Source organism: Hippoglossus stenolepis, chromosome 9 (assembly GCF_022539355.2).
Source record: "Hippoglossus stenolepis isolate QCI-W04-F060 chromosome 9, HSTE1.2, whole genome shotgun sequence".
Lineage (NCBI taxonomy): Eukaryota > Metazoa > Chordata > Actinopteri > Pleuronectiformes > Pleuronectidae > Hippoglossus > Hippoglossus stenolepis.
This window is the reverse complement of record NC_061491.1, coordinates 7,443,437-7,457,984: the sequence shown is the minus strand read 5'-3', so window position 1 is coordinate 7,457,984 and position 14,548 is coordinate 7,443,437. Positions and strand designations below refer to the sequence as shown.

The 14,548-nt window shown below is 40.3% G+C and overlaps 1 protein-coding gene across 2 annotated transcripts in view; it reads right to left on the bottom strand.

The window, feature by feature from the left end:
• Window positions 1–14,548, bottom strand: part of galnt9 (polypeptide N-acetylgalactosaminyltransferase 9) — a 94,920-nt gene that overhangs the window by 47,944 nt on the left and 32,428 nt on the right. For both annotated transcript variants that reach the window (XM_035166771.2, XM_035166773.2), the window contains one exon: window positions 10,359–10,533. In XM_035166771.2, the coding sequence (XP_035022662.1) occupies window positions 10,359–10,533 (175 nt within the window). The remainder of the gene's footprint in view (window positions 1–10,358; window positions 10,534–14,548) is intronic.

Sequence of the window (14,548 nt, the reverse complement as noted above, 5' to 3'; positions counted from 1 at the left end):
AAAATGAAATTAAGAAAATGTACATTTTAATTAGAATATAATGTAACAGGATTTCTAGACATTGAATTGCACAGATAGAAAATTTGTATTGAACAGTTAAAAGATGCTAAACCTTACTGAGTTTATAATTTATATGAAGCAGAAAACCAAATTTCTTATCCAAACGTAATCTTTAAGCTTTAAATAATATGTAGACTAATTTTCCCTACACGCAACAATGACCATGACCCTTCAGAAACATAAACCTCAGCTTGGGCAGCTAAAACCTGATATATTATTTATCTGTGCCATGGAGCTACAACTATTAAAAACACATCAGTGAGCTACATTATTGCAACGGCGACCTGTCACTTTGTTACAATGAACATGGGAGCGACTGTACTGTGCTACTGTAAACCCAGCATAAGATGGTGAAAATAGACCCACAACAAGGGCAGCACTTACTCTTGCTTTGGAAAACTATTTTAAAATGAAATTGTATGAAGCATTTGTGACTCATTTTTTAATGATTCGAGTTGAGTTAAGTTGCAAATTACAGAGAGACCTTTTTATGAGGTTTGTTGAAATTCCCAAAATTTGGAGCATCATGCTCATCCTGTAACCAAGCAACGAAAACGATGCACTAAATGGAAAAAACTACTGCTGTGTCTCTATATTGCCAATGGGATCAACAGCACAGTATGAGCAGTGTGAAACATGTTCTGTTCCAGCAGAGCTTCATTCCGTCCTCTCACCTTAAATCCACACAACTACAACAAACTGAATTTCCCCTTTTCATAAAACATGCAAGGTCGATAAATGTTTTCCGCCGTGCACCTTTTCCACAACCAATGCCAAACCCCAACACCAATCATAATGTGAAGTATCCACCAGCCCTTTCTCTCATTTCTTACAGTATCAGCTGCTCTCAGCAGTTTTCTTACTATGTCGGAAGAGGCACACGCTACAGCGCCAAGGAGCATCGTATTACTGATAAGATTAAACACTCCAGGTTTTTGGTTCTAGTGTCTTTTTGTTACTGGAGTGGTTCCCTGGCGATGCCACATACTGGGAGCTCCCTCTGCTATTCGAAGCCTTGGAGACATGGTGCTACGGTCCATATGGTAGAGCACAGAGCTGAAGCACTGCAGGCTCTGGCTACATTTGTATAAACTTCATCATGCTGAGAGATGATCTCCAACATATCTTCAAAGCGAACCTCAACGTGTTCAATTCTTCACATGATATACTTCTAAATTTAAAAAGGAGGCTGCAATTATAAAATGATAAATGTATCTCTGCAGAATACTCCCACACTCTCACAACTTTCTCTCTATCGCCCGACCCACTGACTTTCTCGCTCACGCCTGATTCCTTCCTCGGTCTCCCTCCCCCTCTTTCCTCCCCATCTACTTCTCGTGATGAAGTGAACCCATTTATCTTCCAAAAGCAAAATTACTACTTATCACATGAAGGTGGGGAACAGAGAGTATAGAGGAAACTGATACAAATGGAACTATATGGGATGATGTCACTAAAATATGAGGTAGTACCTAAAAAAGGCATAATTTATAACATGAGAGTGGCTGCTTAAAGTACTATAAAGAACTAAAGCTGCAATTCTGAGACGCAGGCAGCGAGTGCTTTCCCTCTTTACTCCAAAGCCATAGTTACTGTTGAAGAAACTATTTTGAGCGTTTTCTTCTTTAATTTGTGACATTGTTGATGGAAGCTGTGGATGAAAAAAGTGGGTAAATATAACCTCCAGTTAAAACCATGCAAACACCTCATATCATATAAATAAAGATGGCCAACATGTTTCCACTTCTCCCACTTTCCAGAAATTAAGCTAAATTTCCCAGGTACAAGCGGTGCCATCTTGAACATTTGGAGATAGAGTCTCAGGGGGTGGAGCCACAGCAGTGAGGTCCCACCCATACACATGCTCGAGCAATTGTCGGTCAGTCTCAGCTGTCAATCATGACGTTTCACCTCGATTTTAGCATCAAATAACTAATTAAAACCAAACTTACTGGAATATGAGCACTTGAACAAAGATGTTGTGTTCTTTAACTTTTTAGTTTGGTCCATGTCCCATCCACTAATATAAGTGAGGTGGGATTTATGCCAGCCAGCCACCAGGGGGCGATCAAGATATTTTGGCCTCACTATTGGGGAGTAGTCATGATGTCCATCTATACAGTATATGCAGTCTATATGCCTAATACCAATCATTAGATAAATGATGTCTATTAAGTAGACCTGTATATTTTAATGCGATTAAATAGAGTTGCTCTGCGATACATTCTACTCACTCTCTCTCTCTCTCTCTCTATACATATATATGTATAGGTTTTGAAAATTGTTGAGGTTAATGTTGGACTATATTATAATAAGAAGGTTTTTGTATCATTATGTTTCCTATCTACATACATGATTGAAGAATATTAGAAAGACTTTTGAATATAATACAGTTCAGTGCAACACCACTGTCATTGTTATTCATCTTATCTTAATTTGTTTCACTAAACTTTAAGTGTTGATTACACATATTTTATTATCCTTACTTTCTTTCATTGTTGTCTTTTATTTTCATTTTTAATACATTTTCAATGTCCTATTCTTTGCTAATCACCTGTGAAGTACCTTCAATTGATTTGTTTGAAGGCTGATATGTAAATAAAGCTGAATTGATTGATCGATTGATTGAAGTAAAATATGTTTGAAATACTGTCTGTAACTGTGTTAACCTTGAACACCATATTGCAAATGTCATAAAACTAGACTTTATGGTAGAACATATATATTGGATTGCCTTAGAGTGTAGAGCTGTACCTAATAAAGTCACCACTGAGTGTATAATAATCAAATTTCCATTGGTATCGGCTAAATGTCTTCACCTGCAAAATTGAAACAACCAGGGATCACTACAGATGAAAAAGCAGCTTGAAGTGTGCATCTGGTCTCATGCTGGCTGTGTTTGGTTCCCACTGCATGTTCCTGAATTAATTATGTGTTTAAGATTTTAATTAAATTACTTAATTGCGCTGGGAAAAAAACCTGAAAAGCAAACGTGGTAGTTTATAATCATAAGCTGGTGAGTAATGATGCCTATACGGTCACACGGGAAAAGTCTTTATAGCTGGTGAACATTCATATTCATGTTGAAAGCAACCACCACAACAAAGTTTTCCATACAGGCCACCTGTGCAATATTATAAGAATTAGAAACATCCTGTCTCAAAGGGAAGCTAAAAATGTAGTCCATGCATTTGTTACCTCTAGTCTGGACTGCTGTAATTCTTTATTGTCAGTATGTCCCAAATACCCAAAATACTACAGCGCCAGTAGTGACAGGAACTAGAAAAAGAGTTTATATTTCTACCACATTAACTCTTCTGCGCCGATGAGATCCTGCAAAATCCCTGTCCTTACGTATATAAAGCTCTTAAAGACCGAGCTCCATGGTAACATATAGGTCTCTCCTGTAAACATCACTTCACTCTCAGAATGCAGGCTTCCTAGTGATGATGCTCTTCTGTCTCTCGTTCTCTGTGTATTTATATCACACTACAGGTCCTCTATCAAACTTTGTGTCCTTTCTCTCCTGTACTTTTCCTCTCTGTCCTCATTCTGCGTAGGATTATTATTACTAGTATTAATAATTGGTGCTGTTATCATGCTGCTGTTATTACACCTATGGGTCTGTCATTAAAACTGTGCTCAACTACAACGGTTATAAAAGTGTCTCTCTTCTCTCCCCTATTCTCCTTTAAACCCAGCCTGTAACAACAGACGCCCGCCCAACCTGACTCCAATTCAGGAGGTTTCTTCCTGTGAGACAAAAGATGTTTCCCTCTGCTGTGGATAAGTGTTTGCTCATTGTCAAAGTTGGGTTCTCGATAAAATTGTCAGGTCTCAACCTTATTCTGTGAAGAGCCTTGAAAGAGACTTGGACACCAACTAAAATATTACAAGAGTCTGATATAAAAATATGCACACTTTCATTTCAATCAATAGTGCTTGCAGAGTGCATAGGCCTAAAAGTGTTTCCACTTCCTGGTTAGCTTAGCACCTGTGTGGCTACTGCGTCTTACTGTTTACAACCTTACAGCTCCCCAAAAGTGAAGTTAAAGCGTCTTGATCACCCCCATGTGGCTGTCTATAGTATAGGTAAAACCTGCTTCCTCCATGTAAACGGGTGGGACAAGGAACAATAAATAACAATGAATGTTGCTGGTTATTTTCCAGAAAAACATGGGTGAAATGTCTTGATTGACAGTTGAGACCGACCAATGATTTGCCGAGTGTATTAATGGAAAGGGTCTTATCTCCAGAACGCTCCGGTGCAAACTCTGGCTAAAAATGTGCAAGATGGCAGCGTTTATATCCTGGGTTCAAAGAAGTGGAGATGAGTCATCCATCTTTACGTACACTTATTTTTTTTTTGCTGCAGTACAATGAGTGACCAATAGAGTATACGGCCCGAATGGTGGGGCTTTATGCAGCTCTGCTAATACATCTGTGTTTACACAGCTCTTTCACATCCCTCCTTTACCGAAAGCCTGTGACAAATTCCACACTACGGTTATGAGAGTGGATAACTTCCACATTCACTGAGTACCTTCATCTGTTTGGAGTGGGAGATGTGTGACTGTAAAAATCAAATCATCCATACTCTCTGTGCTGGAATAAAGACTTTGCTTTAACCTTCCACATGGTTGTTATTGTAGCGGTGTTCCCAGCATGGTTAGTTCGACGTGGTTAGCTGAGGTTGTGCTGTCTCTGAATCTCCCTCTGCACTATAGCTAACCTTGAGAAGGTTTCTCTGCCTCCACCCCTGCACATCCTCCATCCATTTCCCTGCACCCTTGGGATCCCAGTGACACCCCTGAGCCAGCCAGCAGCTCCGGCACCTCAGGGATTCATGAGGCTGATATGACAGAGACGCTCTGGAAATTAGGACACATCTGGTCTCGACTGTCTCTCTGTGTCATTCCTCTTCATATACCTACCACTTCATCTGCATAACACTGAGAGGGTTATTCATCCACATCAATCCAAATCATACTCGGTTCCATACTACAATAGGATTTTCCCCCTTTCCAGTGATGACTCATCCAATATTGTGAATAGATGTTGACAACCTCAATTGCTGTTGGCTCCACTGCCTCATTTCTTGTAGCGTCTCAAACTGAAGCAGGTGCTCGTTTGATTTATTCACTGTCTCTTATAACATCGAGCACCTTTGTCTAGTTTCATATTAGCCTGTGAGCACATTTCACAGAATTATATAAAAAGAAAAGGCTACCACAATCCAGGATAAGAATCACTGTACTATCTCAGTTTATATCAACTTCACAACATAGCAACGTTTCACACGTAGATATAAAACCCTGCAGCTCTCTTCTTTGAGATTACATTTTTTGTATTTAAAAATCCCAGATTAATGGATCTAGAATTGTGAATGATTCTGAAGCAGAGAAATATCAGATAATGGGATTTAATGGCACTCAGAGTTATGCCCCAAGGGCATCAGGGCCCTCAGCGCCAAAAATAAGACCTGCTTTAATTCCGCATCAGACTTAAAGCAGCAGAACGTGCGAGGGAGAAAATGTAAATCTGGTACTGTGGCATTCACCGATGATTTACATGTAAAATGTGAGAAAAACAAAGGCACAGAGAAGCGCATTGGGTAGAGCAACATTTTTGGTGGAATGAAATGAGCAGAATCAGAGATATCATCTTTTCATTTTTCTTCCATGTAAAAACATGGGGCCTGCGTTTCCCCCAGAGTTAGGTGTGTTAGGATAGAATCCATGAATATATCCTTGAGCTCCTCGCCTCAAGCAGCAATGGTCGGATAAACTCACATCTAATGCAACATCCCCAGTCTTCAGACCCAACAGAAGCTGACTCGAGACATCACTTGACACAGTCTTTTGTAGCTTAAATGGCTGTACACACATTCTGCAGCACTCCCAAGACCTGTAAACAGGTTCCCTTTTAATTGTTTAACTAAAGATTAAAAATCTGTCTTTATGTTTCATTTTTCTTTCAACCATTATTGCAAATCTTGCTTGGAGCCATTTAAAGCTAGCATCTGCTGTCCTTTCATACAGTTCCTCCTCTAACTCTGTAAAACTGGATATTTCTTAACTCTACATTTGGTAATATGACAGCACAAGTTCATCTATAAATCTTTTGAATGAGTTACCATAAAATATGAAGGCTCACTTAACACTCTGGACTCTCTTAGGCTTCTTCAGAACTTCAGTAGAAACAAGAGGTTTGACTTTAGGCTAAGAAAACATCTTGATTACCTGTTTCATTATTCTTTTTTTCTGTGGCTGTTTTCTACTGCATTACAATGTCTGATACTTCTGTGTAACAATGAATGTTACTCACGATAGCGACTATTAAAGTTAAATGAGGTATGAATGGGGGGTTATGAAGCCAGTACAGATGTAACCATGATAACCAATGTTACATGTTTTATTTTTTGTGGTTTTAATAAAATGTCTTGTAAAGCAAAAAGTATAGATTGTTGTAGTGGATGTGATTTTTTTTAGATATGTGTAAGTGATCATATTGACAGTATTCAGTCTTGATATGGGGGTTGCATATGTATAGATAATAGTAATAATAGTGATTATATAATAATATCAATAATAATAATAGCTGAATTTATATTGCGCCTTTCAAGAGACCCTTTACTTGTGTCCGTGGGGGTGATACAGTAAGGGAACTTATAACAATGCATTCTTGTGGTGAGAACAGCTTTTACTGGTTAGTGTTGAGCTTTTACCACACAGAGAAGTCAATAGTTCAGCCTCATAAAGTGTTAATTCTATAACAACGTTTCCAAAAGAGCTCAAATAACACTGTGGGTTTTAATCCATTTAGACAGCAAAGTGTTACAATGAACTGTGATAGTGTTAATTTGTGTTTGCTCTGTGTGCATGAAGCAGAATCTAAGCCGGCACTGCCTCCAACCATTAAGCAGATTAAATCTCTGACTGTGAGGTCGTCCACAGTCCTCCTGCCTGGCTGCTCAGCAGAGCAGCTCCAACATGTGTGTGTGTGTGCGTGTGTGTGGACATATTAATGTTGAATATTCATTATGGTGTCAGGGCTTTTTTTTTTTTTTAAGTAGAAAGTGATGCAGAGGCATGAACTGGAAAATGATAGATCTAACACTATTTCTACATGCACTGCTCAGGACTTGGTTGATGTGCTGCAAATGTAGAGGCTGCATTAATCTCTGTCTTCTCTCTGTGGTTTCAGGGATCTGCCTGAACTGTGCACTGTGAAACCGTCAGTGTGGCTGCAGCCAAAACCACAGCCAGACACAGTGAGCAACATTACAAGACAACATTTACTTTTGTTGAAGCAAAATATCTCCTCCAGCTTCAATAACGCTAAAAGGTAATGCAATATAAAACCACTGCACCTGCGAGGCGTAACGAGCAGAGAGAGCTCCGTGATATTAACCAAGGAACTGATATCAAATATAAATGTGACAAATATTGCATATTTCATTATGACAGGGGGCGGAGGTTGGTTTTATCTGTTTATAACTTGTATAATTCCCACAGTTTGTTTTATTCGGAGATTAACTCACCAGGTCACATTGCGTTCAACATTTATCAGAGTGTTGCTTTCGGAGGCATGCATTTCATTACAGCCTCCCAGCAATGACAATCTTATCTCCTGCACACACTCAGCAGGGAGCGGCCGCTACACGGCTAATCATTAATCGTTATTAGAACCTGAGACTGCAACCGTGTAGGGGCTTCAAAAAACAAATAAATATCAATTTCCCAGCGCCTCCCTTCTGCAGCCGCGTGGCTGAAGCCAGGCGTAGAGCGGGTCCTAATTACAACACGCTCCCAGTTCCTGCCATTAATCCTGTTTATTTACGGAGCATGTAGACGGAAACGGGTCCGGGCTGAATGGACATCCTCTGTCTCAGGGATGGATGGATGGATATAAAGCCTTAGAGGAGATGGATTGCTCACATTTGGCTGATGCAATACCACATTAATGATAGGCAACAATTTCATATACTCATATTAAAGAAAAGCTAAGCTGTGGAAATCAGATTCCGCTACTCCTCCGGTGGAAACCGCTCGCTTCTTAACTCCTCGTAAGCCAACATGGTGTGAAGGGAGGGGGGGGATAGCTGTCAGGTGCACTGTACAGTACGATACAATTATCTATGCTTTAACAGTAATGCGAACCAGCAATACGTTTCAGCTGCAAATGTACAGGGCCCCTGGGGGGGCGCCATGACAGTGAAACAGGGCCGCTCTGCAGCTGACGGCTGGCAGCATTGTCTCTGCTTCAGTATGCACAGGCAGGCGGTGTGTACAAGGTCAGTGAGGGAGACTCACCACAACATCTACAGGAAGCATCCATCTCACTTATCACTGTATGTGGCACGCTGAATAATCATATTATGATAGATGGGGAGCTGCTTCCACTCTAACGAATAGATACTGTAGATACCAAAAGTGAATCTATCTGAATAAAGGTGCAGCTCCGAATGTTTGCACACCTACAGTAGATAATGAATGCATGCACTGTTTCACACACACAAAGAAATCCAAGCAAGACAAACAAGCTTCTTGAAGGTGCCTGTCATCTTCTCTATCGCTGTATCCCCCAGCTTCAACTTGGGGAGGAATCACAGGGACTCTGCTCCTCTTCTCATTGCCTCGTGGAAATAAAGCGTGTGCGAAAGCAAATCTACGAAGGTAGCAGGTTATCGGAGGGAGATGGAAGCAGGGATGTGGGTGAGGTTTTATGCGGGTATGTGTAGGGGGAGGGAACAGTAGAGGGAGAGGTGTGAAATTTGCACAATGGCAGAAGGTGAACTAACGAAAAGGAAAATTGTCAGCAAGACCTCGACTGGTACAGTGGGAGCAATAGTGAGGGGCTAAAACGAGAAGTGACTCAGAGCATCGAGGTGGATGTGTGACTTAGAAATGTGCATCTATTTTTACAGCATGCAGTGAAACATGAGGAGAGGCTCCAGTTCCTGTTCACACTCTAAAACTGTTTGGCAGGAGGCAACAATCAAGGTACATGCAATGACCTCTTTGCCAAAGTCACAGTGTGTGGTCGCTGACTCATCTACGAGAGAGTGTTTATGATTTTTACATTCTAAGAAGGATGACACACACACAGACTGGCAAGTATACATCATTGGCTAGAGTTACGACCATAACAGAGGGAGATTCGAGATTTTTCAAATTTTCTAAGGGGCCACAATTTAAACAGAGGGGTTTAACTTTAACTTAACTTAAATGTGCACCTTTCCTGATTCAGAAGGGTGCACATTTAAGTTAAGTTTACTGTTAGCTTTATAGCTTAGAGCAAAGCTAACAGTTGTTCAAGGACATTGTTTACTTTAAAAACTCTTGACAAATTGTCATATTTCTTGTTAGTAAGTGACTAGTTCATTTAAAAAAATTTAAAAAAGATGCCCATGCCCAAGCCCCTGGATCCACCCCTCGACCACAGGAAGAAGTATTTTGTAAGACATGTGGTCTAAATTATTAGAATATTTTTGTTCACATCCCTATAGTCTCTAGTGGGCCAAAATAAATGCTGAACTGCATCCTAGGAAGCTGTAAACAATCTGAAACCAAAACGTTTCTCTCCTCTCTTCTCCTCCATCCCTCCTCTGTTTGCTTCATCCCTCCTTGCTCTCCCTCCTGTCTTCTCAGTCGCCGCCCAGGAAACAAAAGATACACTTCATCCTCAAACACCGACAGCAAGAAAAAGGCTTGAATTATGTGCCAATTACATCTATTTGAATGACTTGTTTACTGGTAAAACTTGAGCAGCAGGCTCAGACATTTGACTGAGACCCCCACAAGTAATTTCGTATCGCAAAATAAGCCCTGAGCCCACAAGTAAATAATGTTCAAATGCTCAACATTTCAGCTCCTTTTTTAATTACACTCTTGCCTTTCAGTGTCTGACTCTCTCTCTCTCTCTCGTCATAAGTGTGTGTGTGTGTGTGTTGGGCAGGTAGTATCATTTAAATTGGGATTTAGTTTTATTCAGCTCGAACCAAAGCTCATTACTCACTGTTTAAAATGAAATCCAGGAGGAAAAAAAAAAAGCTTATTAAGGACAAAGCCTGACTAATAATGAGGGTCAGACTGCTGAGAAGTGCTGTGTAGTTAGAATTGGCCTGGCAGTATATCAAAATGCTCAGGGCAGACTACACTTCATATCTCCACGATAATAATAATACATGACATCCCTCTGTACTGAAAACATAAAAAGCAAACCACAAAGGCAAAGGGGAGAGAGGACAGGGAAACAGCGGAGACCTTCCCCTGTTAAGCATGACCTTCTCTTACCAGCCAGTGTTGAACTCGACATGGGCATCAAAGAAGCCGACCACAGGAGCCGTGGCGGCGTTCCAGCCGTGTATTCTGGCTCGGATCAGGCCCTCCCGCTTGCTGTTCCTCACAATCTTCACCAGGCCCGGGTAGCGTTTGTTCACATACTGGTCCAAGTTGAATTTCAGCTCCACTGAAAGGGGACAGATAAGAGAGAACCCTCTTTTAAATAACTTCCAAATGTCTGTGCGAGATCATTAACCAGGCAGCTGTAGTAAATGATAGAGTGTTTCCAAGATAACCCCGGGCTCGTGCTGAGTGGTTTTGGCCTTGCAGTTTGTGATTCAGGATCGTCATGAAAACAAATGCTCATTTTGATGTTGTTTGATTACTTTCACATTTTTATATTCAAGCATTGCAGACTAAAGGGGAACCAGTGTTGGCCATATAATAAATATCTCATTGCTTTTCATATAAAAACAGCAAAAGCAAAAAGTCATTAAATACATCATAGAGAACATTTAAATATATATTAAACAAGCAACCACCTTAAAAATTGTTTAAACAGTAGGTCCACTATAGTATCTTCCTCCCATTGAAGCTGCAGAGTTTACACACTCTACAATTTTTAATATATTGAATTGTATTAGTACGTTAGCAATCCTGCTACATGACACAACAAGTTATTTTGTTTGTTTGCTTATTAGCAGGATTATGAAAAAACTGCTGAACTAATTTGTAAGAAATGTTGTGGGGAAATGGGACATGGCTGAAGGAAGAACCCATTCAATTTAGGTGCAGATCTGAATAAAAGGGCGAATCCAGGACTCTTTTTTCCTTTCTATGCAGTGTTTCACACAGAATGAATTCACTTTGTGGCGATAGCAAGGGTGAAGGCACACAAAGGTGACTCTCTATCACCACAGATTCTGAGTGACAGGTACACAGACTAAAAATGTTACGGCAGCAATAGAGCAATACAACGAGTTAGCGATCCCTTATGTTGTTCTAAGAAGTGTAAAAAATGTATGAAACAGTGGCAGGACAAATTAGAATATGGCAGTCCACCAAAGTCTAGATAATTAATGGGAAACTCTGCTTTGACATGGATAGGACATTCTCCTTGGTGGAGGAATGCCCTCCCCAAGGATCCTTATAGTCCCATTATTAATAATATCCTCGCCCTGTGCGATGTAGAACTTGTGCATTTGGTGCCAAAGCACGAATATCAGACCAGTCTGAAGCAAACTGATGTCAGCCAGCCAACAAATCTCCCATATGACACCCAACAAGCTGGCCCACAAACTGTAAAGCAAATGGGTGTTATAACATCCATTAGCAACACATTACTGTTCCTTGCAAAGTGGTATGGCAAGGAAGTGATAAAGTTAAGGGTTAAAGCACAGCTGGTTGCTGCGCAGTGTCACCATCTGAGTATATGCACTCCTCTGCTGATGTGTTCATTGCAGCTGTAACATCGCTCCTCTGCTGTCACATATGATGTCATTCGTCACCACTGGAAAAAAAGTTGTAACAGCTAGTTGCACAAATGGCTGTGTGCGTTTCATTGGAGGATAGATGGCTGCTTGAGCTTCTCCTCTGGGTTTCTGCTGAGCGTTCCACTTTCTGAGGGAGAAATTATAAGGATGCTTGCGGCACATTGAACAGCATCCACATCTGACTTTGGCTCGCAACATAAATCAGGAAGTGAAATTTAAAAAAAAAAAAAGGCAATCGAATCCCCCGTTGACGTGACAGAGGGGACTCGGTGAGTGGAGGGATTGTCAGGATTGTTTCAGGTCTCAACATACAGCAGTGGAAGCTGCAGAGAAAGTGGCTACATGTGGAAGCAGCGACCCCCAATCCAAATGGACGTCAGCCTTTGACACTAACTAAAGAATGGAAGCCTGGATTTAGTCTTTTTCTATCTGTAGACTTGTTTTTTCCAATTAAAGTTTAAAACTACATATATTTAAATGTACTTTCCAGCTGGATACATTATTTCTGTGTGCACTTTGCATGTTCTGCTCTTGTCTGTGTGATTTTCCTCCTCTTCTTCAAAGGCACGCTGTGGTTCATTTTAATGGTGGAAAGAACATTTACTAAGGTACTTTACTTAGATAAGTACATTTGTTTAGGTATGCTACTTGTACTTGTATTTCTGTTTTAACTTCTATAAATCCATTCCATGACTTTTCTGGAAATCTGTAAAACAAATAAGCTTACATTTGCAATTTGATCTTGTCTTATAAAAAGGCAGTGCCTAGTTGTCGTGTTTCAAATATCATTTAGCAGATCCACCACAGAGTTATTTCCCACATGGATGAGACCAAACGGCTTCAGCGAGGTTCAATTATCCAATATGTTTTTTTTTCTTCTTCACTCCTGCCACATTAATAATTTCATGGACCTCATCTTAATCTTATGACCCTCTGGATCTGATCGGACCCCCATAAAAAGCCACTTGGACTTGGAATTTGGAATTTATCAGAGTATATATATATGTATATATCATACATACAAAGTGATGATTCTGAGCATTTCATCTTACACCTCTGGTGTTGGGTGTCCTCTGCCACCCACAAGAAGTTACAAATCAAAAGAAAAATATTAACACAGCTTAAACAAAAAAGTTTAAAATACTGAATGTCTAATAAAAGGCTAGTTAGTTATTCGTCCACAGAGAGCTGAACTCATCAAAGCTGGACCTTTTCTCTTTCATCCCTTTGGTTAAAAGCATTTCAGAGCAGTGGGTACAAATGAGCATGCTGTTAGCATTTAGCACTAATGTCACGTAAAATAATTAATACATATCAAGGTTCATGTTGTTGTTTTTTTTGTTTGTTTTTACCAAATTCCTGTTTGGTTCAGTCACTGTTAGAAGCGGCATTGAGCTTCTTTGAGGGACCAAAGACCTTTGCACCTCGGTTCTATTTGCACAGTTGAAGGTTTGAAACCAGTGCGCTGGGACTCCTTCATCATCAGCCTCCCCTGCAGCGACAATATGATAAAAGCTATTAGAGTGTAATAATTACTAGGCTTTGCTAGGAAGTAGAAATGTGAGGGGCCTCTCTCTAATCCCAGCAAATAAAATGTAGGACTTAATCCATGGGAGGAGAGTTATGGAGCAGGGAATACAATTTAAAGTGTGGCAGTGCAACATAGCAGAGGATAAATAACTGCCATGAATTTAAAATGGATACAGAGTGAACTGCATATGACGAGCACCATGAATTCCTCTGGTGACGTGGAAGAGTATACGTTTTGCTGTGTTAAGGTCAGATGGTTTAATTATTTAAACCTTGATAAAGCTTGGAATTCACCTACAAAGCTCAACTGTCAGGATATATATTCGTATTCAAAATAACCTGCAGGATTGTCAGGATGATCAGCATCATAATACCTGTCAGCTGTGTTTTGTTCTGTCTTGGAGGAAGAAAACATGTTTTACTTCTGCTTCACAAACCACAGGCTGCATTCTTCTAGAAGTGGATTTATAGACCTGTCTCCGACACTGATACGGGAACAGATCTGAAATTGATCGCTCTGATCAATCACAAGCAGACTAGAGGAGTTACCTAACGGGTAAAGTGGCTCACCATGAGTAATGTGATGTTCATTAAATATTGAGAAAAACTGTCGCCAAATGCAAAATGATACTCCCCCGTACTGGCAAAACAGTTTCTCAGAAATAACAAGCCATTGGTTTGGCAGTGGACCTGAGCACTGCAGAAATAATCTGTGCAGCGGCATGTCGGCAATATGTAGGGTTACCCACCTCTCACACATTTATTGGAAACAGCCCGATGGTAAATTGGTTCATGTTTTTCTGGCTCCTCAACCCTTAACCCACTCTTAACACTGTTACATCCACTCCATTTCAAATTCTGCTCTGGCATCACACGCGGGCTTTTTTCTCTGAATCACTGAAAGATACATTATGAAAACAAGCATCAGGGATACACTCTCTAACCTGAATTAAAATCTATTCATGGCCCATCTTCACTGCTTTTAATATATTCATTCTAATAGACTGTGATTTCATTACCTTATTTAGTGATATTAATAAGTGAAGCCAAAGCGCCTTGATCGTCTGGTGGCTGGCTGCAGTATAGGTCATAAACCTTACCTACTCCATGTTAATGGGTGGGACATGGACCAAACTAAAAATGTCAAAGTACACATCAAATTAATATTTCTCAAAGATG